The 27210-nt window shown below is 35.1% G+C and overlaps 1 protein-coding gene across 1 annotated transcript in view; it reads left to right on the forward strand.

Moving 5' to 3' along the window:
• Nucleotides 1-27210, forward strand: part of ROBO2 (roundabout guidance receptor 2) — an 894470-nt gene that overhangs the window by 723526 nt on the left and 143734 nt on the right. The window contains exons 3-5 of the mRNA XM_063305488.1: nt 8059-8216; nt 9298-9418; nt 13144-13282. Of these exons, the coding sequence (XP_063161558.1) occupies nt 8059-8216; nt 9298-9418; nt 13144-13282 (418 nt within the window). The remainder of the gene's footprint in view (nt 1-8058; nt 8217-9297; nt 9419-13143; nt 13283-27210) is intronic.

A 27210-nucleotide genomic window follows, 5' to 3' on the forward strand; every position in this document is an offset into this window, starting at 1 on the left:
TCGTTATACAGATTCCTCAGGAGGCTGACAAGATGACTTGGTATCACCATACCGCTAAGAACTTGCCACAATTTGTTATGGTCCACACAGTCAAAGGCTTTAGAATAGTCAATAAAACAGAAATAGATGTTTTTCTGAAACTCCCTGGCTTTTTCCATTATCCAGCGGATATTGGCAATTTGGTCCCTAGTTCCTCTGCCTTTTTTAAACCCAGCTTGTCCATCAGGCAATTCTTGCTCCATGAATTGCTGAAGTCTACCTTGCAGGATCTTGAGCATTACCTTACTGGCATGTGAAATGAGTGCCACTGTTCGATAGTTTGCACATTCTTTAGTGTTTCCCTTTTTTGGTATGGGGATATAAGTTGATTTTTTCCAATCTGATGGCCATTCTTGTGTTTTCCAAATTTGCTGGCATATAGCATGCATTACCTTGACAGCATCTCGCAACATTTTGAACAGTTCAGCTGGAATACCATCGTCTCCTGCTGCCTTGTTATTAGCAGTGCTTCTTAAGTCACACTCAACCTCACTCTTCAGGATGTCTGGCTCTAGCTCACTGACCACACCATCAAAGCTATCCCTGATATTGTTATCCTTCCTATACAGGTCTTCTGTATATTCTTGCCACCTTTTCTTGATCTCTTCTTCTTCTGTTAGGTCCTTGCCATCTTTGTTTTTGATCATGCCCATTTTTGCCTGGAATTTACCTCCAATGTTTCTAATTTTCTGGAAGAGGTCTCTTGTCCTCCCTATTCTATTGTCTTCTTCCACTTCCACGCACTGCTTGTTTAAAAATAATTCCTTATCTCTTCTGGCTAACCTCTGGAATTTTGCATTTAATTGGGCATATCTCCCCCTATATTTGTTGCCTTTTGCTTTCCTTCTTTCTTGGGCTACTTCTTAGTGTCTCAGCAGACAGCCATTTTGCCTTCTTGGTTTTCTCTTTCTTTGGGATGTATTTTGTTGCCGCCTCCTGAACAATGTTGCAAACTTCTGTCCATAGTTCTTCTGGGACCCTATCTACTAAGTCCAGTCCCTTAAATCTATTCTTCACCTCCACTGCATATTCCTTAGGAATATTAGTGAGCTCATATCTAACTGATCTGTGGGTCTTCCCTAATCTCTTTGGTCTGATCCTAAATTGTGCAATAAGAAGTTCATGATCTGAAGTATAGTCAGCTCCAGGTCTTGTTTTTACCAACTGTATAGATGTCCGCCACCTTTGGCTGCAAAGGATATAGTCAATCTGATTTCGGTGTTGTCCATCTGGTGAAGTCCATGTATAAAGCGTATTTTAGGTTGTAGGAAGAGAGTGTTTGTTATGCAGTGTGAGTTGTCTTGGCAAAATTCTATCAGCCTATGTCCTGCTTCATTTTGTTCTCCCAGGCCATGCTTACCTGTAATTCCAGGTGTCATTTGACTGCCCACTTAGCATTCCAGTCTCCTGTGATGAAAATAACATCTCTTTTAGGGGTGTTGTCCAGTAGGTGCTGCAGATCCTCATAGAACTGCTCTACTTCAGCTTCTTCAGCAACTGTGGTTGGGGTGTATATTTGGATCACTGTGATTTTAGATGGCTTGCCCTGAATTCGAATTGAGATCATCACGATAGAGTTTTTTGGGGATTGTATCCAAGCACTGCTTTAGCCACTTGACTATTAATTATGAAGGCTACTCCATTTCTTCTGTGGTCCTCTTGTCCACAGTAGGAGATCTGGTGGTCATTTGATGTGAAGTGGCGCATTCCAGTCCATTTCAGTTCACTGATGCCCAAAATGTCTATCTTTAATCTTGACATCTCACCAATAACCACATCCAATTTGCCCTGGCTCATAGATCTTACATTCCTGGTTCCAATGGTGTGTTGATCCTTAGAACATCGTATTTGCCATTCACCACCAGCAGTGTCGGCTGCTAGCCGTCCTTTCGGCTTTGAGCTAGCTGCGTCATCACATCTGGGGCTAGTTGAACTCATCCTCTGTTCCTCCCCAGTAGCATTTTGACCATCTTCCGACCTGGGGGTCTCATCTTCCGATGGTATACCGACATATCTCTGGTTGTACTGATCCATTTAGTTTTCACAGCAAGAATACTGGGATGTGTTGCCATTACCTTCCCCAGGGATCGCATTTAGTCTGACCTCTCTGTCATGACCTTCCCATCTTGGGTGATCCTTCATGGTTTAACTCATGGCATCATTGAGGTGCTCAAGCTCCAGCACCACAACAAGGTAACAATCCTTTGCCTAAGGATACTCAGAGCTTATTTCATAATCATATCGAATCTGAAAAATGCTCAACTAAATTCATGTTAGACAGTAAGGATGATTACTTTTCTCTTGTTTCTCTATTATGCTTGCTTGCGTCCAGGCTGTTGAACTTATTTATCTCTGTCTCTTAATTATGCATTTGCTTGTTATCTGTATGTCCTTAGTTTTATCAAAATATTATGAATTTCAGCCTTTATTTTTAAGAGCTAAAGTCTCATTTCCTTTTCATCTTCTTTTTCCTGTTAACTTCAGTTTCTCTTGCATTTTGTTTCCTTTTCCCCCCATCTTTGGCTCTAAATGGGCTTCATTTAAGATAAATTCATTTTAATAGGCCAATCAATAGAACTCCTCACTTTCCCTTTCAGATAGAGTCATGTAATATTAATGATAACAACTGCCTGAGTAATATATTAAACTTTACAGCAGAAATTATGTTCAGTGTTGAGTACCTTCATTGAGATGTATAGTGGGTTTTTTTTTTTTTATTCATTTTGTATTTCTATAAAACTGACAAGAGCCTTGTGGGTTTTTACTGTTGTATAAATGTAATGAATAAAGAAATAAACAGTATATCCATATTTTTTATCACTTTCATTTTTGGGGGAGAGGACTTGATACTTAAAGTTCACAAGCTATGGATAACTACAGCCATCTGTAGTTTATTCTTCAATTATTTGTTTTTTTTTAATGTCTATATAAATAATAAACTGTTTTACTATTTATTATATAGTTATTATACAAATATTACATAAGTATTCTAAAATAATACATCAGTAAACAATGAGTAATATAATATAAAGTAATATAAAGAAAATCTATTCATATGCTTTCTAGTCAAATATAATAAATATAGCTAAGGGGGACAGAACTGTGTTCAATTTTCAAATCTTAAATTCCACTTTTCCTAATTAATATACAGTATGATATATGTGCCCATTTGAAAAAGTAAAGTACATCTAGACTCAAAAACTGCATACAAAATGTAAATGTTATAGCAAATGCATACAAAACTATAAATATTTGAAATATTGAAAATAAATATAACTTTCACACAATTTTTAAAGAAATACAGATTGATTCAATCTAGCATGTATGCTAAATGCATGAATTAGACAAATTAGATTTTTAATTCTATTGTTGTAAATTTCTTCCATAAACCAGAAATTAAGTGTTTTGCCTTAATGTAGCCTTTAATCCAATTAGATTAGAAAACATGTCACCCCTGGAAACGATTTTGTAAATGAAACTTAGAAAGCAATTATTAGACTAGATATTCATTAGAGTATCTTTGTACAGATTGAAGAAGCATGTTATTTCAGATCTCCCAATAAACATGTACTTTTTCCTTCTTGCTTACAGTAGCTGTTTTGTCTGTAGGTTAGTGGGCCCATGGGGCATGAGTCATATTTAGAAATAGCAGATGAATTATTATTTGCAATCATTGTATAAATATAAATCCTATTTTTAAAGAAATTGTGAGAGTTTCTATAATAAAAGCAAAAAAAGAAAAGGAGAATTAAGCCATGGAACTTATTCGTTTGTTTATTCATTCAATTATATAGATTCCAATTTGACCTCTGTATTCATTTTCCTGTGAAATGTGCAGTTTCATTTAAACACATTCTTAGAACCATGAAGAAGAAATGAGTACATTTTATTTCCTAGAGTTTGTAAGAGATTAGATTGACTGTGACATGATTTCACTGTTCTCAGAAAGGTGTCAATGAAAGGCTGTCTTGGCAGCAGGGACTTATTCCTATTTTTACAATGTTTTACCTGGGATAGGTCATCATCATATGACTATTGTGAAATCACATTCCATATAATTAGTGAACTTTCATATTTTTGTTTGATTCTTCTGATACTGCACTTCAGAAATATCTATTCCACTTTCATAAATATAGTTGAATAACACAACTTCTTTTCTCTTCAATATGATACTGTATTTGAAAATAATGATTGGGATGTATCAAAGATTTCTTATTCCATTTATCACATAATTCTTTATTTAATATTATATAGATACAGTTACTACACTTACTAAAACTATGGTTCCTACTTGTTTATAATAGGATCAAAATTCCTTTCAACATAGAAGTTTTTGGTTTCTTTTTTGTTTCAGTTCTACTCATTTTCATATGAGAAAGCAATATAGAGAACATTATTTTTCTGCATAATAAACAAACATTCACTTTCCTTAATATCACCATAAATATTATCAATTTTTCAAAGGTGATTTTTTGTAGTTAGAATATTTTACTAAACACATTTCCCTATTATAACTATCATTTATCACAAAACCTACCTATCTGACTTTTGAAATTCTTTGGGCCATAAGTAAAAGTTTTCTATGGTGCTGAATGTCATTCAGTCCATTATACTTATGGCTTCTCCCACCCCGGATTTTTTTTTACATCTTACGCCCTCTAAAATGTAATCTAATTTTGGCCTCATCAAATTTTAGAACATTTTTAAAAATGAATTAATATTTAAGAGATCTAACATCGAAGCCCATACATTAATTTGTCTGAAATTTTGCTGGTTTCATTCATTTATAATTGCCTATTGTACCATAAAATTTCATTTAATTCTATCCACCCCCACCCCCAACTCCACCCACCATGTTGATTTCCCATGCTGGTCAGTGCAACATGAGTTGCAAAGCTTTGTGTTTCCAAATCTCTAAAGACAAATTGATATTTGGAAATGTCAAATCAGGCACTCTCCTGATTAATCTGAGTCAATTAGGCTTTTTGCTAGGTGAACATGTCTAATAATTAAATTTACATAGAACTAGTATAACATTTTAATTTAATTGTATTTGGAGGGTGACTTGACCTTCTGTTGTTATATATTAATATTACTAATTCCTTTCAGGTAACCAAGCTATTTTAAATACAATCACTTCAGAGCATGTCAGAAAAAAAGGCAGAAATACATTTTTAGATCAGAGTGTTCCAGTTACTAAAAGGACAAAGAATACCATTCTGACTTTATGTAAAATATTTTTATTATCTAAAATAAAATGAAGTTATATTATAAAAGAATATTTATAAAACAAGGTACATTGATCATAATATAACAGTAAATATATCAATTGTTCTGATCATATTATTACTTTTTACACATTCATGTACTATTTATAATGCCTTGTATATCAATGATCTGCTAACAACAAATTGGGAACTATTGTTTCTCATTATTATTTTACACAAAGGTACTAAAATTTCCTGTGGATTTCTATCATTTAAATCAGTATGATTCTTTTTAAAAATATACAGTACACATATAATTTTGCCCAACTTATTTTTGATCAGAAGTTGTTTTCATGCATCTAGATATAGAAGACATAGGGAACTCTTCATATTAGAAACTAAATTAACCTTTAATTACTCTCTCTCACACACACACACAGACACGTACACATTCACACTTTCTGCCTCTCTCTTAGGATTAACTTAGATGTTCTGAAAATGTTAAATGATAAGCAGAATCCTGTATCTTTATCTGAGAGCCAAATTCAGGCTCAACTCAGTCCTTTCAGTATATAATTCATGTTCGTATACATTTTATCTTTACTCATAACACAAGGAAACAGGAAATGTGCAGTTCAAACTGTTAAAGCAAAATACATATTATTAAGAGCTATAGCAATAAATTAAATCTACTTATGGACTGAGAATTTTTTTTCTGAATTGTTCCAGACTACTAATTTAGTAAGATGCAAGGCTTTCTTGGTTTCTTAGAGGACTGTTATTAATAAATGGTGAATTTTAGTGCAGTGGTAACACTTTTACATAGCTGATCTATAAAAGATGGAATGCTCCATTTTTTATAAATTTATACCAAAGCCATTTTTTTTTCCTGTTCTATCAGGAGAAAATTAACTTGGAGACTGTGCATGGAAGAATAGTAGTGACATTGTTTTGTTTTTTGTTGGTTTCCTGTGACTAAAGCCTGCATCCATTTCTGTGGCATCAACTTACAGAGCAAATTATATATGGTACTGAATAAGATTTGAAACAACTGTGAATAAGCTACCTGTACTTTGTTATTTCATTTCACGGAATCATAATCTTAAAAGGACCATTTATATTATCCCGCCTGTTCAGCGCAGCACTCCAAATTAAGTATCCATCACAAATTACTGTCGAGCATCCACTTGAACATACACTGTGAAAGGAAATCTCTTTGTGCAGCTTCTTCCACTTATGAATTGTTCTTAGTGTTAGGGAATGTTTTCTAATATTTGTTTGGAATCTGCCTTATAAATAAATATGTTATTCTATGTGTTGGATATTCTTCACCTGTGTCGTTTCAGGTATCATCACACCCTACTCTAGGGCTAAATATTCTCAGGCCTTATGTCTCTCTTCATAGGATTTTGTTTGTAGCTCTCTGATCTCATTGTTGCCTTTATCTTATTACTTTTCTGAATAATAGCAACACTGTAGCTTTTATTTGTTCTTCTATAAACTTTAACCATACTGCAAATTTATTATTTTAGATTTCTAATCAGATTCCTTCTCATTTTTTCTGTTTCTTCTTCTTTAAATGGTGTATTTTAATAAATGGTATATTTTAATTACTATATTCCCTTGGGATTCATCTTAATTTTACTTATTTTATAAAAGCTACCTACTTGTACCAACTCTTATTCTAGAAGTTTAAAGTTCATCTTGTTTATTTTTGGTAGCATTAATTTGTAGAGAACAAAAATCTTCATGAACTAATCATACTAATTACTGTAGAGTGAGTTCTTCAGTAGGCCCAATTATATCAGCACTTTCTCCTCTGCCTAACAATAAACTAGTCTTTATTTGAGGTCCATACTTTAGATTCTTACCAAACTTCCCACTATTCCCCTCTACCACCCTTTTCTATTCTCTTCCATAAATTGAAGTGAAGGATGGGAACCACCAATAAACCCCAGGGTTTACTTACCTTCCTTCCTAGATCTTGAAAGTTCATGGAGATATGTATGGTTCTAGCCGGTCATTGCAGTATCAGTTTTCCCCACAGGAATTAGAAGAGGAGCACATTTGTCAGTGGATTTTTTAAGTCTTGGATGTTCTTCTGTCCATCCTGATCTTTGCAGCCAGGACTCTTTTCTTTGGAAAAGGCTGTAACTCTCTGCCCTTTGGGAATCCATTCTCCTGCCTCTTGTTCTGCAGTTTGTCTTTTTAATTTCCCTCGGGGCTCATAGCCTGTTCTTCTGTAAGGCCCTGAAAGCTCTTCTATCAATGCAGAATAATTTATAATTTCTTGCTTCCAACCATTGTTCTCAGTAGACACTCAGTAAGATAAGATAGACCTTTGCAATTAGCAGCTATGCAAAAGATGAGCTTTTTATCCCAGATGTTTAGGTATATAGCTTCTAGGAATGCACAGATTATTTAGTCACATTCCTCTCTTCCCTGATTCTTTCATCATCTGAACTCCAACAGAAAATTTATCTTTGTCTCACAATGATTTAAAAATATAAAACTAAAAACTATGAAGGCTTATCATCCCAGAAAGTTATACTAGACAGAGGTATGGTTGCAGACTGAAAACTGAACTGTCTATATTGTATAATTTAGTAATATGTTTCTATGGAAAACCAAAGTTATAGGTTGTAGTCATAAGAAAGGATATTTATGAAGTTATAGTAGCTGATTCTGGATGGGTTTCAAATCATGCCTTTTGAAGGACCACCAGCCTTTGGTGAAATAATGTCTTTGTTCATTTGTATGATGTTATGTTTAATAAATCTGGATTTTCCCTCTTTTTGTATTTTTGTATCAGTATTACGGGATGATTTCCGCCAAAATCCAACAGATGTTGTTGTGGCAGCAGGTGAACCAGCTATCTTAGAGTGCCAGCCTCCTCGAGGACATCCTGAACCCACTATCTACTGGAAAAAAGACAAAATCCGAATAGATGATAGAGAAGAGAGAATAAGTGTAAGTTGGTCATACAGTGGTATATCTATGTGAATTACTAAAGAGCAAATCTCATTATGGATTATAAAGAAAAAAATAGAAATAAATGGCTTCTCATGCAATATAAAATGTATCATATAACAACTAGAAGTTTTAAAATTTGCTTCGTAAAATAAAATATAGTAAATAATTTTGTACACAGATTTACAGAAATAATTACTGCAATTACTATTACAAAAGCAAAATAGTAGGCCTCAGTGAAGCAACATAGCTTCATTTTAGTAATGTTATTTAGCTGGTAGAAGTGATGTGATTCATTTCATTGAAATGAACAGACTAGCCAAGTTGCCTCGATGAAGCAATTCAGATGGCGTCAAACCACTATGGACCAGTGCTCATGAGAAGCCCTCTCCCCAAGTGTTTCCAGAGCTGGCTCCAGGCTGGGTGGGTAGGTGGGCTGGCTCTAGGCTGGGTGGGCGCAGCAGACACTGCAAGATTGCCCACAGTACACTTTGAAGCTGCCTAGTTTGGAAGAACTTCCATGCATACCAAACTTCTCCAATTAGTTGGTTTGGGATATGCTTCAGGATTCCTCTACAGCACTGGCCAAAGCTTCTGGTCAGTGCTATTAATGCACTACTTACCTCTTGAATCATTGGCAAAGTGTTGAGTGATTGGAAAAAAAATCAGTGGTAAGAAGTATGGAGAAACTTCCAGGTTATGTGGCTGAGATCTGGCTGTTACTTATAAGAGCTGAAAAGACCTGGTTCTTCCACCCAGGCCTTTGGTAAGGGAAAGAGTAAGATCCCTTGCTTCATCATAATTACCATCTTTTGTCTTTATCTTTTCTTTTATTGATTTTATTGTACTTTTTTTCCCTTGATTGTTGTGAGTCACACAGAGTCATTGAGAGTCAGGCACAAAAAGTTTAATACATTATTATTATTATTATTATTATTATTATTATTATTATTATTATTCCAAACTTTGCACAGTCCTATAAAATTTTATTACTGGTGTTTTTATATTCCTTTCCACATATGTGGGAGAAAAATTCATAGTGCATAACAAGTTACGTTTTTTAAAAATGTCTTTATAATAGATACGAAGTGGAAAGCTCATGATTTCAAATACAAGAAAAAGTGATGCTGGAATGTACACATGTGTCGGCACAAATATGGTGGGAGAACGGGACAGTGATCCTGCACAACTTACTGTTTTTGGTAAAGGAATTTCTAAAATAAATTCATGTTTCTGCTCAGTTGACCCAGTCAATGTTATTCAGAAGTTTTCTTAAATGACAGCTGTCCTGGTTTCTTAAATTTCAGGTGTCCTGAAATCCCCTTTTTAATAGCTAAGTTTTATGCCTTTACCCTAAGGCTATGTTAAATCTAGATTTGTTCATAGAAGTATGCCATATATTAAACTGCTATTATAATATATATATTTTTTCTATTGTACTTTGATTGTTTAAACATGTTATACTGGTCTTGGAACATTAAAAAAAAATACTATTAACACTAAAATTACTTTCTACAAACTGCTTCCCACAATGTCTAATGATAAAAGTCTAGTAATTCATTTTTTTAAAATTATACAGTAAAATGAAAGAGTCCCCCCCACCCCCCATCCTTTGGAATAGTGAAATTAAACCAATAAAGAGATCTTCAATCGACTGCTTATATTGCTTCCTGTTAGCAAATTATCAAATGTATTTAATACAGTGTTATCCCAGCTGATAGAAATTTCAAACACACATTGGTAATTAATATTAGTTCTTATTCCCATGACTGATAGAAGAAATCATTTTAACACTACAGGGAATTGAATCTGTAGATTGTACTGAAGTTAAGTGAAAAAGCTTGTGATGGAAAAAAGTCTGCCTTAAATAACTAAGGTGGATGAACATTTTTTCTTTAGGCATTTGATATTGTTTTAAATCCCTTATATTATAAAACGTTCCTATAATTGTTGATCATGTTCTTAAAATTAAAACAGGAAATTAAAGTTATCTAGATACAAAACAAAGCTATTCAATAAAATTTATTGGAAATGCATAGAAAATTCTAATAAATTAGAAGAAAGTTAATTAGCTGCTGATTATTTTAATTATGTAATACTGTACATGTATAAGATGTTTTGTTACATATTGGTTTTCAGACATTTGCAGGATTTATTCCTTTATTTTGGTTTTAAAAATGTTTCTGCTAGCATCTAAAATCAATTTTAGCATATCACTCGGAACTGGTATCTAGGTCACCACACAAGTAATATAGCTTGAGGCATTGCCTCTGGTGAAAATGAGTAAGAGAAAGTAAAAAGTTACCAGGAGCTCAGTGAATATATGCAGGAAGACCAAAATTATAATAATACATGGAGAAGTTTTCATAAAGAGGTTTGGCATACTCTAAATAGTCAGAGATAGAGAACTATAAGTAGGCAAATTAAAAATACATTATTTTCAGATTTTACTGATATAATCATTGTGAGTTAATACAGAAATTGCCTATGTTTTCCTGTGTGTTAACAAGAAGCATTTCCATTCTCAGTTCTATTTACATAATTATTACTATGGAGTCTAGAATCAGAAAAGACTCATTGAAATCAATAGGATTTAATTTTGTTGTTCAAAGGATGATCAAGTCTAGACTCCAAACATATTGTGTAGGTATTCACAATAAATATTGCCAGTGTTTGCTTTAAAGATAAAAGTTCTGGGTTTTTTGGATTTTTTTTTTCATAGCTTAAAGTCACCACATATGCACATATATGTGGTAAAGAGAATATGTACATTTAACTATGTATGTTAGAAATGTTTCAGAACATCTCCTTTATATCATAGCTATACATGTTTGCTTTTATTCACAAAACTATATTTTGTTAAATGCTTTAAAGTTAAGTTCTTAAACTTGCCATATTTTAATGGCAGTGTTAAGTGCATGAAACTTCTTGTGCCATGTTTATTTAATTATCTCCTCAGCATGCAGGCTATTGCCATAGTCTACTTCAGTGTGTGCAATTAGATGTACTGAACTGTGGTTTTGTACTGAAAGTGTTTCTCTTTCAATAAGACTACATCTATAGCTTCTGCATACAACATTCACCCACAGCATACTCTCTTCTGTTCAAAAGGTTCTGTCAGCCTTCAGAAGCAACTTTTTCCATGACCATGGGAAGTTTGGGGTGGGGAAGGGTTGTTAGGTTTGTAGGAGAAATTGACAAATAAGGGTGTCCCACCTACCGCAGTGGAAGTGTGTTACACTCCATAATTATATGTAATTCTGCATATTGGACCAAAACTGTATTTAAATAATAGATGACTTTAAGCTTCATTTGTTCTGTAGATGAAAATCCTCAGTCAGCCATTTGTTTAGATCCTATTCATTAAATATTGACAGTTAACATTATCTGTAATTTTAGCTTTATTTTTAGTTACATGGAAAGTATGGCATATTCAAATTGATAAGAAATAAACAAGTAGATAAATAATCAAAATACTAAAAGATGGGTCTTCATCTTCCAGAGTCAAAACAAAAAATATTGTCTTACTAGTTGGGTTAGCAATTTCTGAAAAAAAATAATTGCATTCAAAAAGTACATTTTCTCATAGTTGTCAGGTACCATTACTTAACCAAACTTTGGTATATATGTTAATTCAGTATTAAATAACGGTGAAGCTTATTTACACCAGTCATAGAAGCCAGAGTCCATATGACTGACAAAATGATCTCTTATGATCTCTTTTATAGACTTTTTTCCAGAGGCTTGTATTATTTACCATAGAAACAAAATCTGGAGAGAATGATATATATTTATTCAGCTGTAACCTAGAAAAATGCTTTATCAAATATAGAATACAGTATAGATCTGCAGTTTTAATTTGTATGCTGAATCCTCTTGATAAAATTATAATTGTAATTATGCCACTCAAATGTATGGAATACATACATACATACATATATGAAAAACCACTCAATCTGTTTTGAAATTAGCATCACTGCTATATGAAAGAAGTATATATTACTTTGGATATGCCAGGGAATTGTCTTCTTTTATCCAATGAGGGACTAACACACAAAAAAAGTTGTACATCTGATTTAAATCCAGTTAATATTATTTTATGTGTATATGTGTGCTTTTGATCAGTCCTGACGCCTGGCAAGGGCCTAGAGAAGTCCCTGCAGTTTTCTTGGCAAGATTTTCAGAAATGGTTTGCCACTGCCTTCTTCCAAGGGCTGAAAGGGAGTGACTGGCCCAAAGTTATTTTGCTGGGTTGACCTGAGGCAGGACTAGAATTCACAGTCTTTTATTCCAGTGCCTTTTGCCACTACAGCAAACTGGCCATTAACATTCCATAAGGAATGTCAATTGAATGACATTATTCTAGCCATTTTATTTATTAACTCTTGGAAAAATCATAATGTTATATGAATGATATGTAAGTACAAAAGAATATGGAACTTCCATATTCTTTCCTAACGATAGGAAATGTTAACAATGTACAATTACAATAATGAGCATTTGTGTGAAACGTACAAACCTTTATGTATTTATTTATTATGTTTCTACCCTGCCGCAATCAGTTTGACTCTCAGTGGCTAACGTGATAGGAAAAAGAAAAGAAGAAAGAAAGAAAGAAAGAAAGAAAGAAAGAAAGAAAGAAAGAAAGAAAGAAAGAAAGAAAGAAAGAAAGAAAGCATCCATGATACCATTTAAAACATCCCCAGTGAATATAAAACACAAATCTTGGGAACACTAAAAATAACAACTCATTAAAAATGAACAAAAATTGTGCCCAAGCAGGTTAAACCATGAGACCTCATGACTGTTAATGAGAAAAAAATAGTAATACATCACTTGACCATAAATTTATTCTGGACTAGACTATTCTCAAATATAGGAAACGAAACACAGTTATCTTATTTAATGTGGAACTCTTGTTTTCAAGAACGACCCACATTTCTCAGAAGACCAATCAACCAAGTGGTTTTGGAGGAAGAAATTGTAGAGTTTAGATGCCAGGTACAAGGCGATCCACAGCCAACAGTTCGCTGGAAGAAAGATGACATCGATTTGCCAAGGGGAAGGTAGGAAATATGCAAATTATTTGCAATTCTTTTAGGACTACTATGTTCATATGAGATATTATTAATCAGGAAAAAGTATATTGGATAATATACTTTTTTATTATTTGTGGTTTTATTATTTGTGGAACACATGTTCTTAAGGAGATACATACAGTTGTGCACTTAGTTAGAAAGATGATAGGCAGACAGAGCTCCAGTACCCCTAGTAAACTGTTATGCTGGAATCAGAACATCTACACACCTAAACGTTCTGTATTTTTTTACACCTTAAGCAATGATTCTATCATCTCATTTGCAGGCCAGAAATTTCATCAATAAAATCTGATGGTAAACATGGTTGATTTTAGGATGATGCAATTTTCACTGATGTTTATGAGATTAGGAGTGTATAATGAAACCCAACCCAGTTTGAGGTGGTAGTTAAGGCATCAGGCTGGAAACCTAATTAATTATTAAAATTGTTGCCAGGGTAGAGACAACAGGTAATTATCTATTGTACTGTAGATTTTAATTCGGTTTGACCACATCTTTATATTAATGTACATTGTAAACTAGACAGCCAGTTTGGTGTAGTGGTTAAAGCATCAGGCTAGAAACCAGGAACCTGACTCCACCGGAAGCCCCAGAGACTGCTAAACAAAGATTCGCAGCACTGGCTACCAGGCTAAAGAGGTACACTAGAGCAGCAGAGGCCAAGGAGATAAATGCCCTCTTCTCCAAAGAACCATGCAAGGTGTACTCCCAACAGCAGTGCAACAACACAGGAACAGCAGAGCCACCAACAGCAGAAAATGAATAGTACTGGAAGAACATATGGGAAAAATAAAAGACACATAATACCAGTGCTAAGTGGCTGCATGACCTGAGAACAGACCACAACAACCTCCAAGAACAGGAACCAGTAATCATCACAGTTTCAGGCATCCAAAAGAGGGCCAACAACATGAAGAGATGGACAGTACCTGGTCTGGTCATGATCCACACCTAATGGCTAAAGAAACTAGCAGCAGTGCATTAATGCCTAGCAGCACAGATGAACCAGCTGCTAGCAGCAGGCTCCCACCCAGACTGGCTAACAAAAGGTAGTAAAGTGCTGATCATAGAAGACCCCCACAAGAGAAGAGCACTGGCCAACTGCTGGACAATAACCTGCCTCCCCACAACATGGAAAGTTCTATCAAGCATCATAGCTGCCAAGCTACAGGACCATACAGGCCAATACATGAGCATAGCTCAGAAGGGCATTGGGGACAACACTAGGGGCTCAAAATACCAGTTGCTCATAGATAGAGCAGTCACCCAAGACTCAAGGTATAGACAGAATAATTTGAGCACAGCCAGGATTGACTACAGGATGACTCAATGCCACATACATGGATCTGTGAATGCCTGGCGCTATACAAAGTCAACAGGACACTAAAGACCTTCCTCAAGAGCTCCGTGGGACTGTGGAGGACAACTCTGGAAGTCAACTCAAGACAGCTCACACTAGTGACCATAAAGTGTGGCATATCCCAAGGTGATGAACTGTCCCCATTGTGGTTCTGCATAGGCTTGAACCCCCTCAGCCAGATAATCACAAGGACTGGATACAGATACAAATTCAAATTCAAGAGTGGAATTACCATTAGCTACTTCCTCTACATGGATGACATCAAACTGTATGCTTAGAGCGAACAAGACATTGACTCGCTGATCCAGCTAACATGGATCTTACAGTGAGGACATTGTGATGTCCTTCAGACTGAAGAAGTGTGACTGGATGATAGTAAAGAGAGGGAAGGTAGTTAAGACTGATGGGGTGGAACCACCAGCGGACCACATAGCATACTTACAGACCAGTTACAAGTACCTTGGTATCCCATAATCACATGGGAACCATGATGAGGAGGCAAAGATAGCAACATTCAAGTACCCCCAAAGGATAAGAAAGGTCCTGAAGAGCCAGCTCAATGGGAAGAACAAGATCCATCAACATATATGCCCTGCCAGTCATCAGATGCCCTGCTAGTATAGTGAGCTGGCCAAAGGAGGGTATGGATGCTGCCTGTGTGAAGACCCAGATATTCCTCATAATGTTCGGAGGTTTCTGCCCCAAGTCCAACACCAGAGACTGCACACCAGCCAGAAAGAGGGCACTCGGAATCTGGTGAGCGTTAAAGCCACTGTCCTGGATGAAACCCAAAGCATCCAGAAGTACATCAGTAAGATGGCACCCAAAGATGAGATGCTGTTAGAATGCCTGAAGAAGCAGCAGAGATGGTAGGAAAATCAAGCAGAGGAAGTGCCATGGCACTGCAAGACCCTGCATGGGATGTACCATCAACAGATAGCTGAGGTGGCTGACATTGGGAAATCTGACCAGTGGTTGGAAAGGGCTGGACTAAAAAACAGCACTGACCACGCTAGATAGGACCCAAGGTGTAGACTGTGCAGTGAAGCCTCAGAGACAGTCCAACACGTAGTGGCGTAATATGCAGGCAGAAACAGCATACATTGTGTTCAGAAACATTGTGTTGTTGGCATTGTGTTCAGTGTATGGGCTAGACCCACCCAAGTCCAGATGGAAGATTCCACAGAAGGTCATGGAGAATGACAGGGCTAAGATCCTGTGGGACTTCCAGATCTTGACAGTCAGGCAGGTACTGGCCAATAAACCAGACATTGTAGTAGTAGACAAGGGCCAGAAGGCAGCAGTGGTGACAGATGCAGCAGTGCCAAGTGACAACAACATCACGAAGGAGTATGAGAAGCTGGAGAAGTACCAGGGCCTGAAGGAGGAACTAGAGAGTATGTGGAAAGTGAAGGCCAAAGTGGTCCCAGTGGTGGTAGAAGCACTCGGGGCTGTGACTCTTAACTTGGGAGAGTGGCTCCAACAGACCCCAGGAACAACATCAGAGCATTCTGTCCAGAAGAGTACAGAAGAGTACAATGCTAGGAACAGCTAAGACACTGTGCAGAACCCTCAAACTCTCAGGGCTCTGGTAAACAACCCAATCTTGAGGAACACACACACCACACAAAAATTATTTATGACAGTTGGAGGCACTGGATATGCTTTATCCTGGTGAAGAGAAGATTGTGAGGAGACAATAATTTCTCCAAGTATATGAAAGAAGGACAAAAAAAGTATGTTTAAAAGCAGATTTTGAATGAAAGATTTCCTAATGGTAATAACTGTTCAACAATGGAACAGACTGTCTCAGAGGATAGTGCTCTCCTCTAGTTCCTTTACCAGAAGTATTTAAAGAGACGCCGGATGGCTATCTACTAAGCAAGCTCTTGTAGTGGATTCTGCACTGGGAAAGGTTCCAATCATTGCATTATGTGAAATGAAATGCAATTCTCAAAGCACTTCGAGAACATAAAGTGAACAATATGAAAATTGATGAGTTTTCAGTGGTTTATTAATATGACTAGTTTTCTTCTTAATGTGTGTTTGGCACATTTATACTGAAGGGCAATGAGTTCTATAAACGATGGGAAGCATTTGTAATTCCTTCCAGGTAAATACAGCCTGACTAAAATCTTGAGTGTGACACTTTATTTAAGCTTAGATATGGAACCAGTATTACAGTCTGAAATCTTTGCTGTGGGGATGGCATTTCCTTGGCTTAACATTTAATAACATTTGATTACAGTTTGTGCAGCATATCATGTTTTCTAATTTCTAGCAAAGCCTAAGAGGCCAGCTGCATATCTGTAATTATGTAGCAAGTGATATAGGATTTTTCCCCTTAGAAATGAAATATTTTTAGTTACAGATTGGAATTTATGAAATTCTGTAATAACCTTTCACGTGGAAGATGATAGTAGGGCTAGTTCTTGTGAGACTGAACTAATGTACAGAATGAATGTGTTTGTCATTTTCCTTAAAATATCCTTAAATAATCTTTTGCATGTTTTGTTTTGTTTTTGTATTCCTGCTCTGAGCAGCTGGCTTTGTAAATACCACTTTAATGCAGTTACAATTGGTGTTTGTATGTTGGATGTATAGATATTTCATGTTAAATGACTAAGGAACAGAAGATAGCAAGCAGCTACAGAGTACCAGCAGGAAAGAGACATTTATTTAAAAGTATTCTTTATAGTAAAGAATACACAGCAACATGGGAAAACATGGTAAACTAAAAGTAATATGCAATTTGCCCTGTATTTACGATAAATGTTATGTAGTATGCATTATTACATAAAGCAACTCTTTTGGTGATCCTAAGAACCAGTTACGTTCTATTGGAAAATTAAGAAAAGATCTCTGTTTTTGTTTTGCTTTGTTATCCAGCAAAATTATTATTTCTGGGAATGGAAGAAGATAAAGTAAAGTGGGATGTTATAGCTGGACATATAAACTAATAAAGTTCCTATCATTAATAACTTAAGAAGTTCTGCATTACCCATTCCAACTATTTCCATTCCTTTTTGCTTTTTGCCAGGGCAAGTACCAGTGATAGCGTATTGTTATTTTTTCTGCCTCCACTACAACTGAAACAAGATGTCAGCAGTAATCTATGAAGATTCTAATTCCCAAGTCAATGTTTTCATTTTGTTTTTAATTAATGATATAGATGGTACTGTTAGGTATTAAATCTACCTCTGCCTGTTCTAATGTGCTGGAATTTTTAGGGATGATTTCCCAAAAAAAAAATACTCTGGTAAATGTAAGTTGTGGGAATTTATCTCTTCATATATTTTCATGGTGTTAATGTGGGATTCAGTTTTAAAATTAGTTCCTCTTTGTTTCTCTATGAGGTGAGGCTTGAATACAGTTAGCAATATACCCACAGACTAAAAAAGGTAAATTGACACTTAAATTGAAAGTGATATAATGCACTATTTATGCCATTTACCAAAAAATGGGATCTAGCTATTGCTATCATCAGGTACTGTAATTAGCTTTAGACCTAGTTATAGTTTTCTTCTTTTTTTTTTCTTGCCTGGATCTTTTGCACTAAACATAGAACATGAAGCAGAATTATTGGTCCAAATATTCCTGTTTCAGGTGGCTCAGTCCCCTTGGGGGACTGAGACTGTTGTGAGATTGTTGTGAGAAATATTCTACGTGACTCTCAGATTAAGTTGCTTGGATCCCCCCTGAGCTGGGTTCTGGCTGTGCAAGTCTAGTGGAGTTGACTATTGCATGTTTTTACCAAGGTATCTTACAGGAGTTTGAGCCTGTTGTTCCTCAGGAAATGGACAAGATCTCCAAGGATGTTAGCTCAGTCACCCGTGTTTATATCCGTATGCCTCCTGGTTGGTTAAGGTCTCCTAGGACATAGCATGTAATTGGGTCCAAGTAGTGGAAAATAGGTGTGAAGATTACTGCAGATGCTGACTGCAGTCAAGAAATCAGAAGACGCTTAATCCTTGGGAGAAGAGCAATGACAAATCTCGATAAAATAGTTAAGAGCAGAGACATCACACTGACAACAAAGGTCCGCATAGTTAAAGCAATGGTGCTCCCCGTAGTAACATATGGCTGCGAGAGCTGGACCATAAGGAAGGCTGAGAGAAGGAAGATAGAAGCTTTTGAACTGTGGTGTTGGAGAAAAATTCTGAGAGTGTCTTGGACTGCAAGATCAAACCTGTCCATCCTCCAGGAAATAAAGCCAGACTGCTGACTTGAGGGAATGATATTAAAGGCAAAACTGAAATACTTTGGCCATATAATGAAAAGACAGGACAGCCTGGAGAAGATGCTGATGCTAGGGAGAGTGGAAGGCAAAAGGAAGAGGGGCTGACCAAGGGCAAGGTGGATGGATGATATTCTAGAGGTGGGGGAGCTGGGGGTGTTGATGACTGACAGGAAGCTCTGGCGTGGGCTGGTCCATGAAGTCATGAAGAGTCGGAAGTGACTAAAGGAATAAACAACAACAGTGGAAAATTCATCACTGTGTGAGGAAATGGTTCTCACCATTTAAGGAGGCAGTAGTCTACCACCTTCTCAACAAAGTTTCCTTAAACCTGACAATACTAAACAACTTTTGTCTTCAACCTTCCTTTTCTGGGATGTTTGTTGAAATGTGGTCAGACTGCAGCTTCAGAGGGTCCTGAATTATCTGAACACCTTTCAGTCAGGTTTAGACCTGGTGATAGTACTGAGAAAACATTGGTCCATTTTTTGAGAACCTATGATGGGAGTACATTCATACTGGCCTTTCTTGATTTCTCAGTGACCTTCAATGCAATCATGATATCCTTCTGCAGCAACTTAAGTGTTAGGTGTGGGAGGCACAGTGTTGTGGTGATTCTCTGACTTCCTCTGTGGTTAGTGTCTATGGTGTTGGAGGGCTGAGAAATATAGCCCTAAGCCCCAAATGCATGGGGTGCCACATGGCTGTACTCTGTCCATGTTCCTATTTCACTTCTCTATAACACCACTGGGTAGTTTGTCCAACAGCAGAAAGTTAGGTATCATCAGTATTCTGATAATGCCCAGCTTTACATCACCACCTGTGCCAGCCAAGCAATGGTGTAAAGGTCCTTTTGCCATGTCTGGAGGCTATGGGAGAAGCAGGCTGAGGCAAACCCTGGCAAAATGGAGTAGCTATGAATTTTGGATACCTCCTTTCCCTCTGGAGCTGGGGCTTACCATATTTAGCTATGAATGGAGTAGCATTCCCCTAGACCAGCCTTTCTTAGCATTTTGACTCTGGAGGAATCCTTGAAATATTTTTCAGGCCTTGGGGAACCCTTGAACATTCAGGCTCAAATAAGACCAGAAGTTACAAAATTATTATATCTGTTTCATGTGTAGGCCTATATATATGCATTCACAGTGTTCTTAAACTAAAAATAAAAATGAAACTTGTCCCTTTAATGTGTAGTTGCCTGAATTTAAATATTTTTTTTTAAAATAAATTGTGATCTCCCAGGGAATTCCCAGGGATTCCCTCCTAAAATAAATAGTGACCTCTTGTGGAACCCTAGGATTCCATGGAACCCTGGTTGAGAAATCCTGCCCTAGATAGAGCTGGTGTGAAACTTGGAGGTCCTTCTACACTTTCAGCTCCTGCTCAAGAAGCAAGTGGCTAGGAAGGCCTTTGAACAGCTTCATCTTGTGCACCACTTGCACCCATTCATAGACAATGAGGCTCTGCTCACTATCACAATTTCCACATACTCTATATGTGACTGCCCTTGTAGGCCACTGGTAAGTTGCATCTAGACAAGAATGCAGTTGCATAGGTAAATCTTGGGTTTGCCTCAGCTGACCCACGTAACCTCTACTCTATGAATTGCATTCAATCTCCTACTGAACGTATGAATGCAATTCAGGGTGCTGGTTACATTTTAAAGTCTTTCATTACATAGCCCTGAATTGTTTGTAGGACCACCTGTCTTGAATTATTGGGTTTTACTCCAGGCATGCATTCATGCATTTTTAAAATTTGTTTTTAATGTTTTTATCATTAGCTGCCCAGACTCTCATGTCAATTGGGCAGCCATATAAAAAGTAAACAAACAAACAAACCCTTTACTAAATAGTTTTCCATGTGATAGAAGAATACTCATACTAGATTTCCTTTCCCATTTATTTGAGACCTTAAATCTCTTTCTTTTAAAAGGAAACTATTTATTCAATCTCTCTTTTTTTTTTTTTTTATGCTCAGGATGCAGTAGAAAAAGTATGTTGGGTAGCATGCTTAAGTATGTATAACTGAAATTCCTTAATGACATAACCCAAGGAAAATGATCTTTCAATGAAATTTGAATTAATAAGGCCATAATGCTATGTGCTTTGGTCAAGTTAATCATATCCCCTAAAGCAGGTCTCAGTGAATCTGCCTATTACAAATAAATTAGACAAAATACTTTTTCTTTGTGGCAGAAAGGAATTAATTTTTGGTTACATGATCAAATTTTCATTTCACATTAATAATAATGAGAAATATTAAATGAAAGAGCTGAATAAAACAATATTTTTGTGCTATTAAACAGTACTTGAAACATTTTGTCTTAATAAATCTATACTGTTTCCAAGTTTTCAGTGGTATACATCAAGGAGATTGATTCCATTTTTGAAATGAATAGGGAAGCTCGCAGGATGTTCTTAAAAGCTTGTCAATAAAAGGGACACAACTAATATATTATTTCTGTGTTTGTGTGAGATGGAATGTCAAAAGTTATATATTATTAGATATAGTTTACAGTAAAATAACCTAACGTCTTCTAAGAATTCTAGTGCCTAAGAAAGAAACTTTAGTTTGATATAGTACACATATATCTTTGGTTAACAGAAAATTAATAGTAGAAGGCATATTACATTAATTTTATTTGGAAATGTTTATTAAAGTAGAACTAAATGCAGATCTTGAAGTTTTTACCATTTCTTGCCTAATTTAACCATTAATCATTTGCATCTTAAAACCGAAAAAAGAAAAAAAAAAGAAAAGCAGGGGCAGAGTCTCTTATTTTCTTCAAAGAAAATTCACCACTTTGTGTTATAAGCTGAGATCCAGGGAGGTTTTGAATTCCACTGCTTGAGGGCTGAATTACAATATCAAAAAGTAATACAGGCTGTCAGATGAATGTGCTTCTAAGAGGACTGAAAGAATAGTTATATTTTCACTGGAATTTCGTAGCAACTTGTGTGTTACTTCAAATGAAGAGAACAGAAACCTCCATGGCAAATTATTTTACAAAATCATTCTTTGGTATTGTTTTTAAAGCTCTGCTAACAAGCATGTTATTGATGAAAATGTGATTTCTAAAGTGTATAAATATAATGGCAGTACATGGATGTGAGTTTTCTATTGCTTCCTTGTCTATTTGTAATAGTATTAACTGTATTATCTTTAATATTTTATGTTTTTTTAATAATTTTCTTTTCTAGCTCACAATACATGTTGTTTGCTAAAACAGTTGTATAAAAATATTAATCACATTTAGATATTAAAAGCCATATGGTATGCAGTTTTCAAAACTGGGAAGTTAATTTTCTTCCCTTATGACTCAAATAGGATTTTGGACCTGTAAGCCATTTCATACAATCATTACTTTTTATATTTTAATATCTTCCAGACATCTTTTTTTTTTTCTTTTTAAAGAAGCATATCCAAATGATTATCATGGCATAAGACACTATTTGGCCTAATCCTTTAAACTTAAATTACTTTTTAAATAGTTCCCTAGTTACAAAAATAATTTCTTATACAATATTTTACTCTGTTAAAATCTAGTAGTGACTAGATTGGCTATTGCCAACATGCCACAGTCACTACTTATTATTTTGTACTTATACTTCTTTTGTCTGATAGTACTGTACGTACCAACTCAAATACATTTAATGCACAATTAAGTCCTATGCTTTTTGAAAGTAAGCCCCATTGAAATCAATACTTCTCCCCTTGGCAGTTTTGTGTAATAGTAATATTTTTTTAAAACAAAGGTTTTTGACTACAAATTCTATCATTCATGACTTTGGAAGGCAATAAGTCAGACAACTAGGTAAAGGTAAAGGTTTCCCTTGACGTAAAGTCCAGTCGAGTCCGACTCTAGGGGGCGGTGCTCATCTCCGTTTCTAAGCCTTGGAGCCGGCGTTGTCATAGACACTTCCGGGTCATGTGGCCAGCATGACGACTCGGAACGCCGTTACCTTCCCGCCGAAGCGGTACCTATTGATCTACTCACATTTGCATGTTTTCGAACTGCTAGGTGAGCAGGAGCTGGGACGAGCAACGGGAGCTCACCCCGCTGCGCGGTTTCGAACCGCCGACCTTCCGATCAACAGCTCAGCGGTTTAACCCGCAGCGCCACCGCGTCCCATAAGTCAGACAACTAAGTGATTAAAAAAACAAGGATCATTTGCTAGAAACTTTTTAATCATGCATAGTTGTCATCCAAGTAAATAAAAAAAGGCTTAGCTCTTAAAACAGTGACTATCTATATATCAGTCTAGTCCAAAAGGTCTGAAAATATATGGTTAGGAAGAATAGACAGACTGCTAGAAAAAACAGTTCAGAGTATAAGTCTGGCTCAGTTCTAACTGTCAGCCCTCCAAGGTAGACCAGACTAGGAAATCAAAGTTATGTATACTAATATTACTTTTTTACAGGTTTATAATAACAGAATGTGTGCTTCCCCCCCACATCTTTGTGAGAACTAGGAAGGGTCCCATCTGAAATGCTTACTCCTGTTACATATAGTTATGTGAAAAAGAAAGTACACCCTTTTTGAGTTCTATGGTTTTACATATCAGGACATAATAAAAATCATCTGGTCCTTAGCAGGTCTTAAAATTAGGTGAATACAACGACACATAACATATTACACCAATTACAAGCATTATGCAGAAATATGTAAAAAAAATCACTTATCCATACATTGAATATGCATATCCTAAAAGAAATCTAGAACTTCAGCTACATATTTTTCTTAAGCTAAGAAACTGTAAAACATCTGATTTAATCAAACCTTATAAGTCATATCAAAAGCAGCTCTGTGAGTTTCTATCAAACTTAATGTAATTGATGTGTTTATTGTATTTAGTCTATAAGTACAATAAATATATAAATTGCATTAAGATTAATGGGACTTTGTCTATACCTGTGACCTATCAGAGCATTTATTAGATCAGCATGCAATTCACATCAGGATTTTTGTTTCTAAAAATATGGATAAAATTCTGAGTTTATACTATTTCATGACAGCGTAAGTATAGAACTGCTTTATACATGCTACATGTAGATACTGTAGATTAACAGTATTAAACACACACACACACAATTATTTAACTTAATGATTTTGGCACAATTAAAATTTCTATTTTCTTCTCAAAAAAAATATGAATATCTTGTTTCCCCTTACTTTCTCACAGTTGATTACCTATCATTCTCAATTCACACCACTGTGATGATATTACATGTTACCCATCAACCAAATATGAATGAATTGTATTTTTAGCTGTGTTTCATATTGCAGGGACTATCCGTATGATATCAGTAATATTGTACAAGTATCATAATCAGACCACCAACAAAGGTTGCTTTCATAAGAACCAGAGAGATGTCCAATAAAATTAAATAAATATTTTTTTAAAAAAACATATCCCATTACTATAAGAATCTTATATTTAATGTTTTTTAAAACCGTTCTTATATTTTCTTCATGCTCCAGTGTTAATGAGAACCATCGCTATTATTTCAGAACAAGAACTATTTTTTCTTATAAGTAGCTGTTTTAATGTGATATATTTAACCTAGTGTAGAATCTATTAAAGAATCAAACAAACAAAACATATAAAGAAACTAATTAACTATGATTCCTGTTAATGAAAATAAAAATAATGAGCACAAGTACCCTGTCCCTGCCTCCTCAACCCAGATGCTTATTTTTCTGAACCTACCTCAAGCCGACAGCCTATTGCCAACTGACAGTCTTAACTCAAAACTCCAAGTCTTTACTGTTTAGGCCACATTTTTCTTTTTTTAACAACAAATCAAAGCACAATAATTACTTATTAATATTATTTCTTTGACGACTTCCATGTTACTCTTAAGTATTAAGTTTTACTGACAGCTCAAGTGTCTATTCATAAGTATTGTTCATATCTTATTATAGTGCTGTGACCAATAAATAATTTGAACTCTTAAAACAAGTAACAAATGGCATTAATTGCAATTGTCATTGGTTTATTTTATATGAAATGTAATTATCTCCTTTATCCTTACAAGAATGTAAAGGAAACAGAGTTTTACTGTTGCTTCATTATTCTAGCACTTGCCATTTTACATTCTCAATCTATGACTATAAAGTTGGTAATACTTTGCCATTTTAGACGTTATATTTTTTCCTTACTCACAATGTACATTACTATCCATAGATAGTCTAATACACTATGCAATGCTGTAAAGCAGTTCTAACGCTAACTAGTCTTGTTCCAAGGTGCTGAAGTATAATTGAAAACTGTAAAAATATGTGTTTTTAAAACCATCCTTAACATGCTTACTAATTTAATAACACTTAATCAATCCATTCATCCATGAATAACTGAATTTGATGTAATGCCTAATTCATAAAATGAAATCAGCTCCTTGAATTCCTGACAAATTAAGCTGTATTATTTGTTTTAACAGTTAATTAAATACCATGTCTTGTGAAACATTTACTACAAATAACATATCTTGCTTTAAGACTGTCTAAATCACAAATTTCTGGATAATGAAAATCATTGTCTAAAAGTAGTAAATATTTCCACATATCATATTCAGATAAATATACCCCACATATCATATTCAGAAAAATAAATATATATTTTTACTATCTAAAAAAATCATTTGCTGATTGATACAATAATTTCTTTTTCTAACATACCATGCAGTCTGTTGTAAAATTAAATTAAAATTAAATATCTACATTACAATTAATGTAAGGAAAATAAATGACTACACAAGATGCTGCTTGAATTTTTTAATGCATAAGTGCCCCATATGAATGTGGTGCCATAAGCCATGTCACAGTGGGTGAGAATCACTTCTCTATACATAAGTATTCTATTTTTTTTATGGGGAACAAGGTATAAACTTAGAATATGACCTTTATATCACTCTCAGTTCAATGTTCCTTCTCAAATGCATTATGTAGATTTTTGTCAAATTTTGTGGCTATAGCTATTCCACCCCCAATTGCTGAGAACTGGAACTAACATTTCCAGCTTATTAACATGAACCTGACCCATATGTACAGTATGTCACAATCATTGTAAGAAATAATGTGACAGAATATCATCTGGGAATAACTTATTTCTAGACTGATAATACATATAAAAAAAATGTAAACGTGGAGGTACGAATTCCATATGAGTTTTTTTAAATATTAACCTCACAGAATTATAATCAGTCTATGTCACAATACTGAAACATAAACATAATGTATGCACAACTACTAAGGCTCCAATATCTACTTCTGTATATTGACATAATGCTTTAATATTGTTGTTAAAACATATATTTTTATATGTTTTAACAACTACTCTTTGTATTAATGTAGCAGTACTATTATTCTTGTTGAAATGCCTGGTCTATTTTAATTGACTTGCAGCATCCTCCTATTTTAGCACAGGAGAAATTTTAATCATTTTTAAAAAAATCTTGAAATTGCTTGGGATACTAAAAATCCCAATTTCATGAACTTTGCTTGCTAAGAGCAAATGATACTTTTTCTGCTAAATTTGGAATATATTTCCCACAAATTTACCTCCAATACTTCTCCAATTCTTTGTTGGTAGATTCACACATAACATCAATCATATGAAATTTTTAGGAATCAATATCAAAATTTTATTCTGTAAACTTTCATCTGAGTATGTCATTTTTTTAAAGTCTAAATTTGTATATTCCTTTATCAGCCCATATTCTTGAACTTTCATTAATGCCATATGTTATTGTGTATTACTTTCCTTTTAAGTAGAACCCCTTTAGTGCATATCAGGGTCTTTTCCATGTTCTAAATTATCATTTGTAACTGTTTATAATTCCAAAAGGAATACAACAAAGTCAGTCTCCAAATGGTACATTCAAAATGGAGTATTGAAGGTACACAATAATGGACTATGCACATATAATGGAAGTTACCAAAATCCACAGCAAATCTCCAAAACTGATAAATCAACTTTCTCTCAAGCAGAAACATTTTGTTTCAGAATCATTAAATGTTCTTTTTTAAATTCCGCTATTAATCTTTTGGATTTAGAGAGAAATAGTAAGTTCCTTTCTCTTTCTCCTACAACTACCAAAGAAAACACTATCAAGTGGGAAATAAATTTTAATAATTATACCCAACTGTATAAATCATAACAAGTAATTTCTCAGTTTTGGTCTTAAAGCAATTACACCTTTATTTCTGGGTTTTATTTTATTTGTCTTACATACCTGCCCTATGCAAGAAAAACATCTGGGAAAAAGTTCTAATGCTTTACCTTGGACTTGTAC

Source organism: Candoia aspera, chromosome 5, assembly GCF_035149785.1.
Source record: "Candoia aspera isolate rCanAsp1 chromosome 5, rCanAsp1.hap2, whole genome shotgun sequence".
Taxonomy (NCBI): domain Eukaryota; kingdom Metazoa; phylum Chordata; class Lepidosauria; order Squamata; family Boidae; genus Candoia; species Candoia aspera.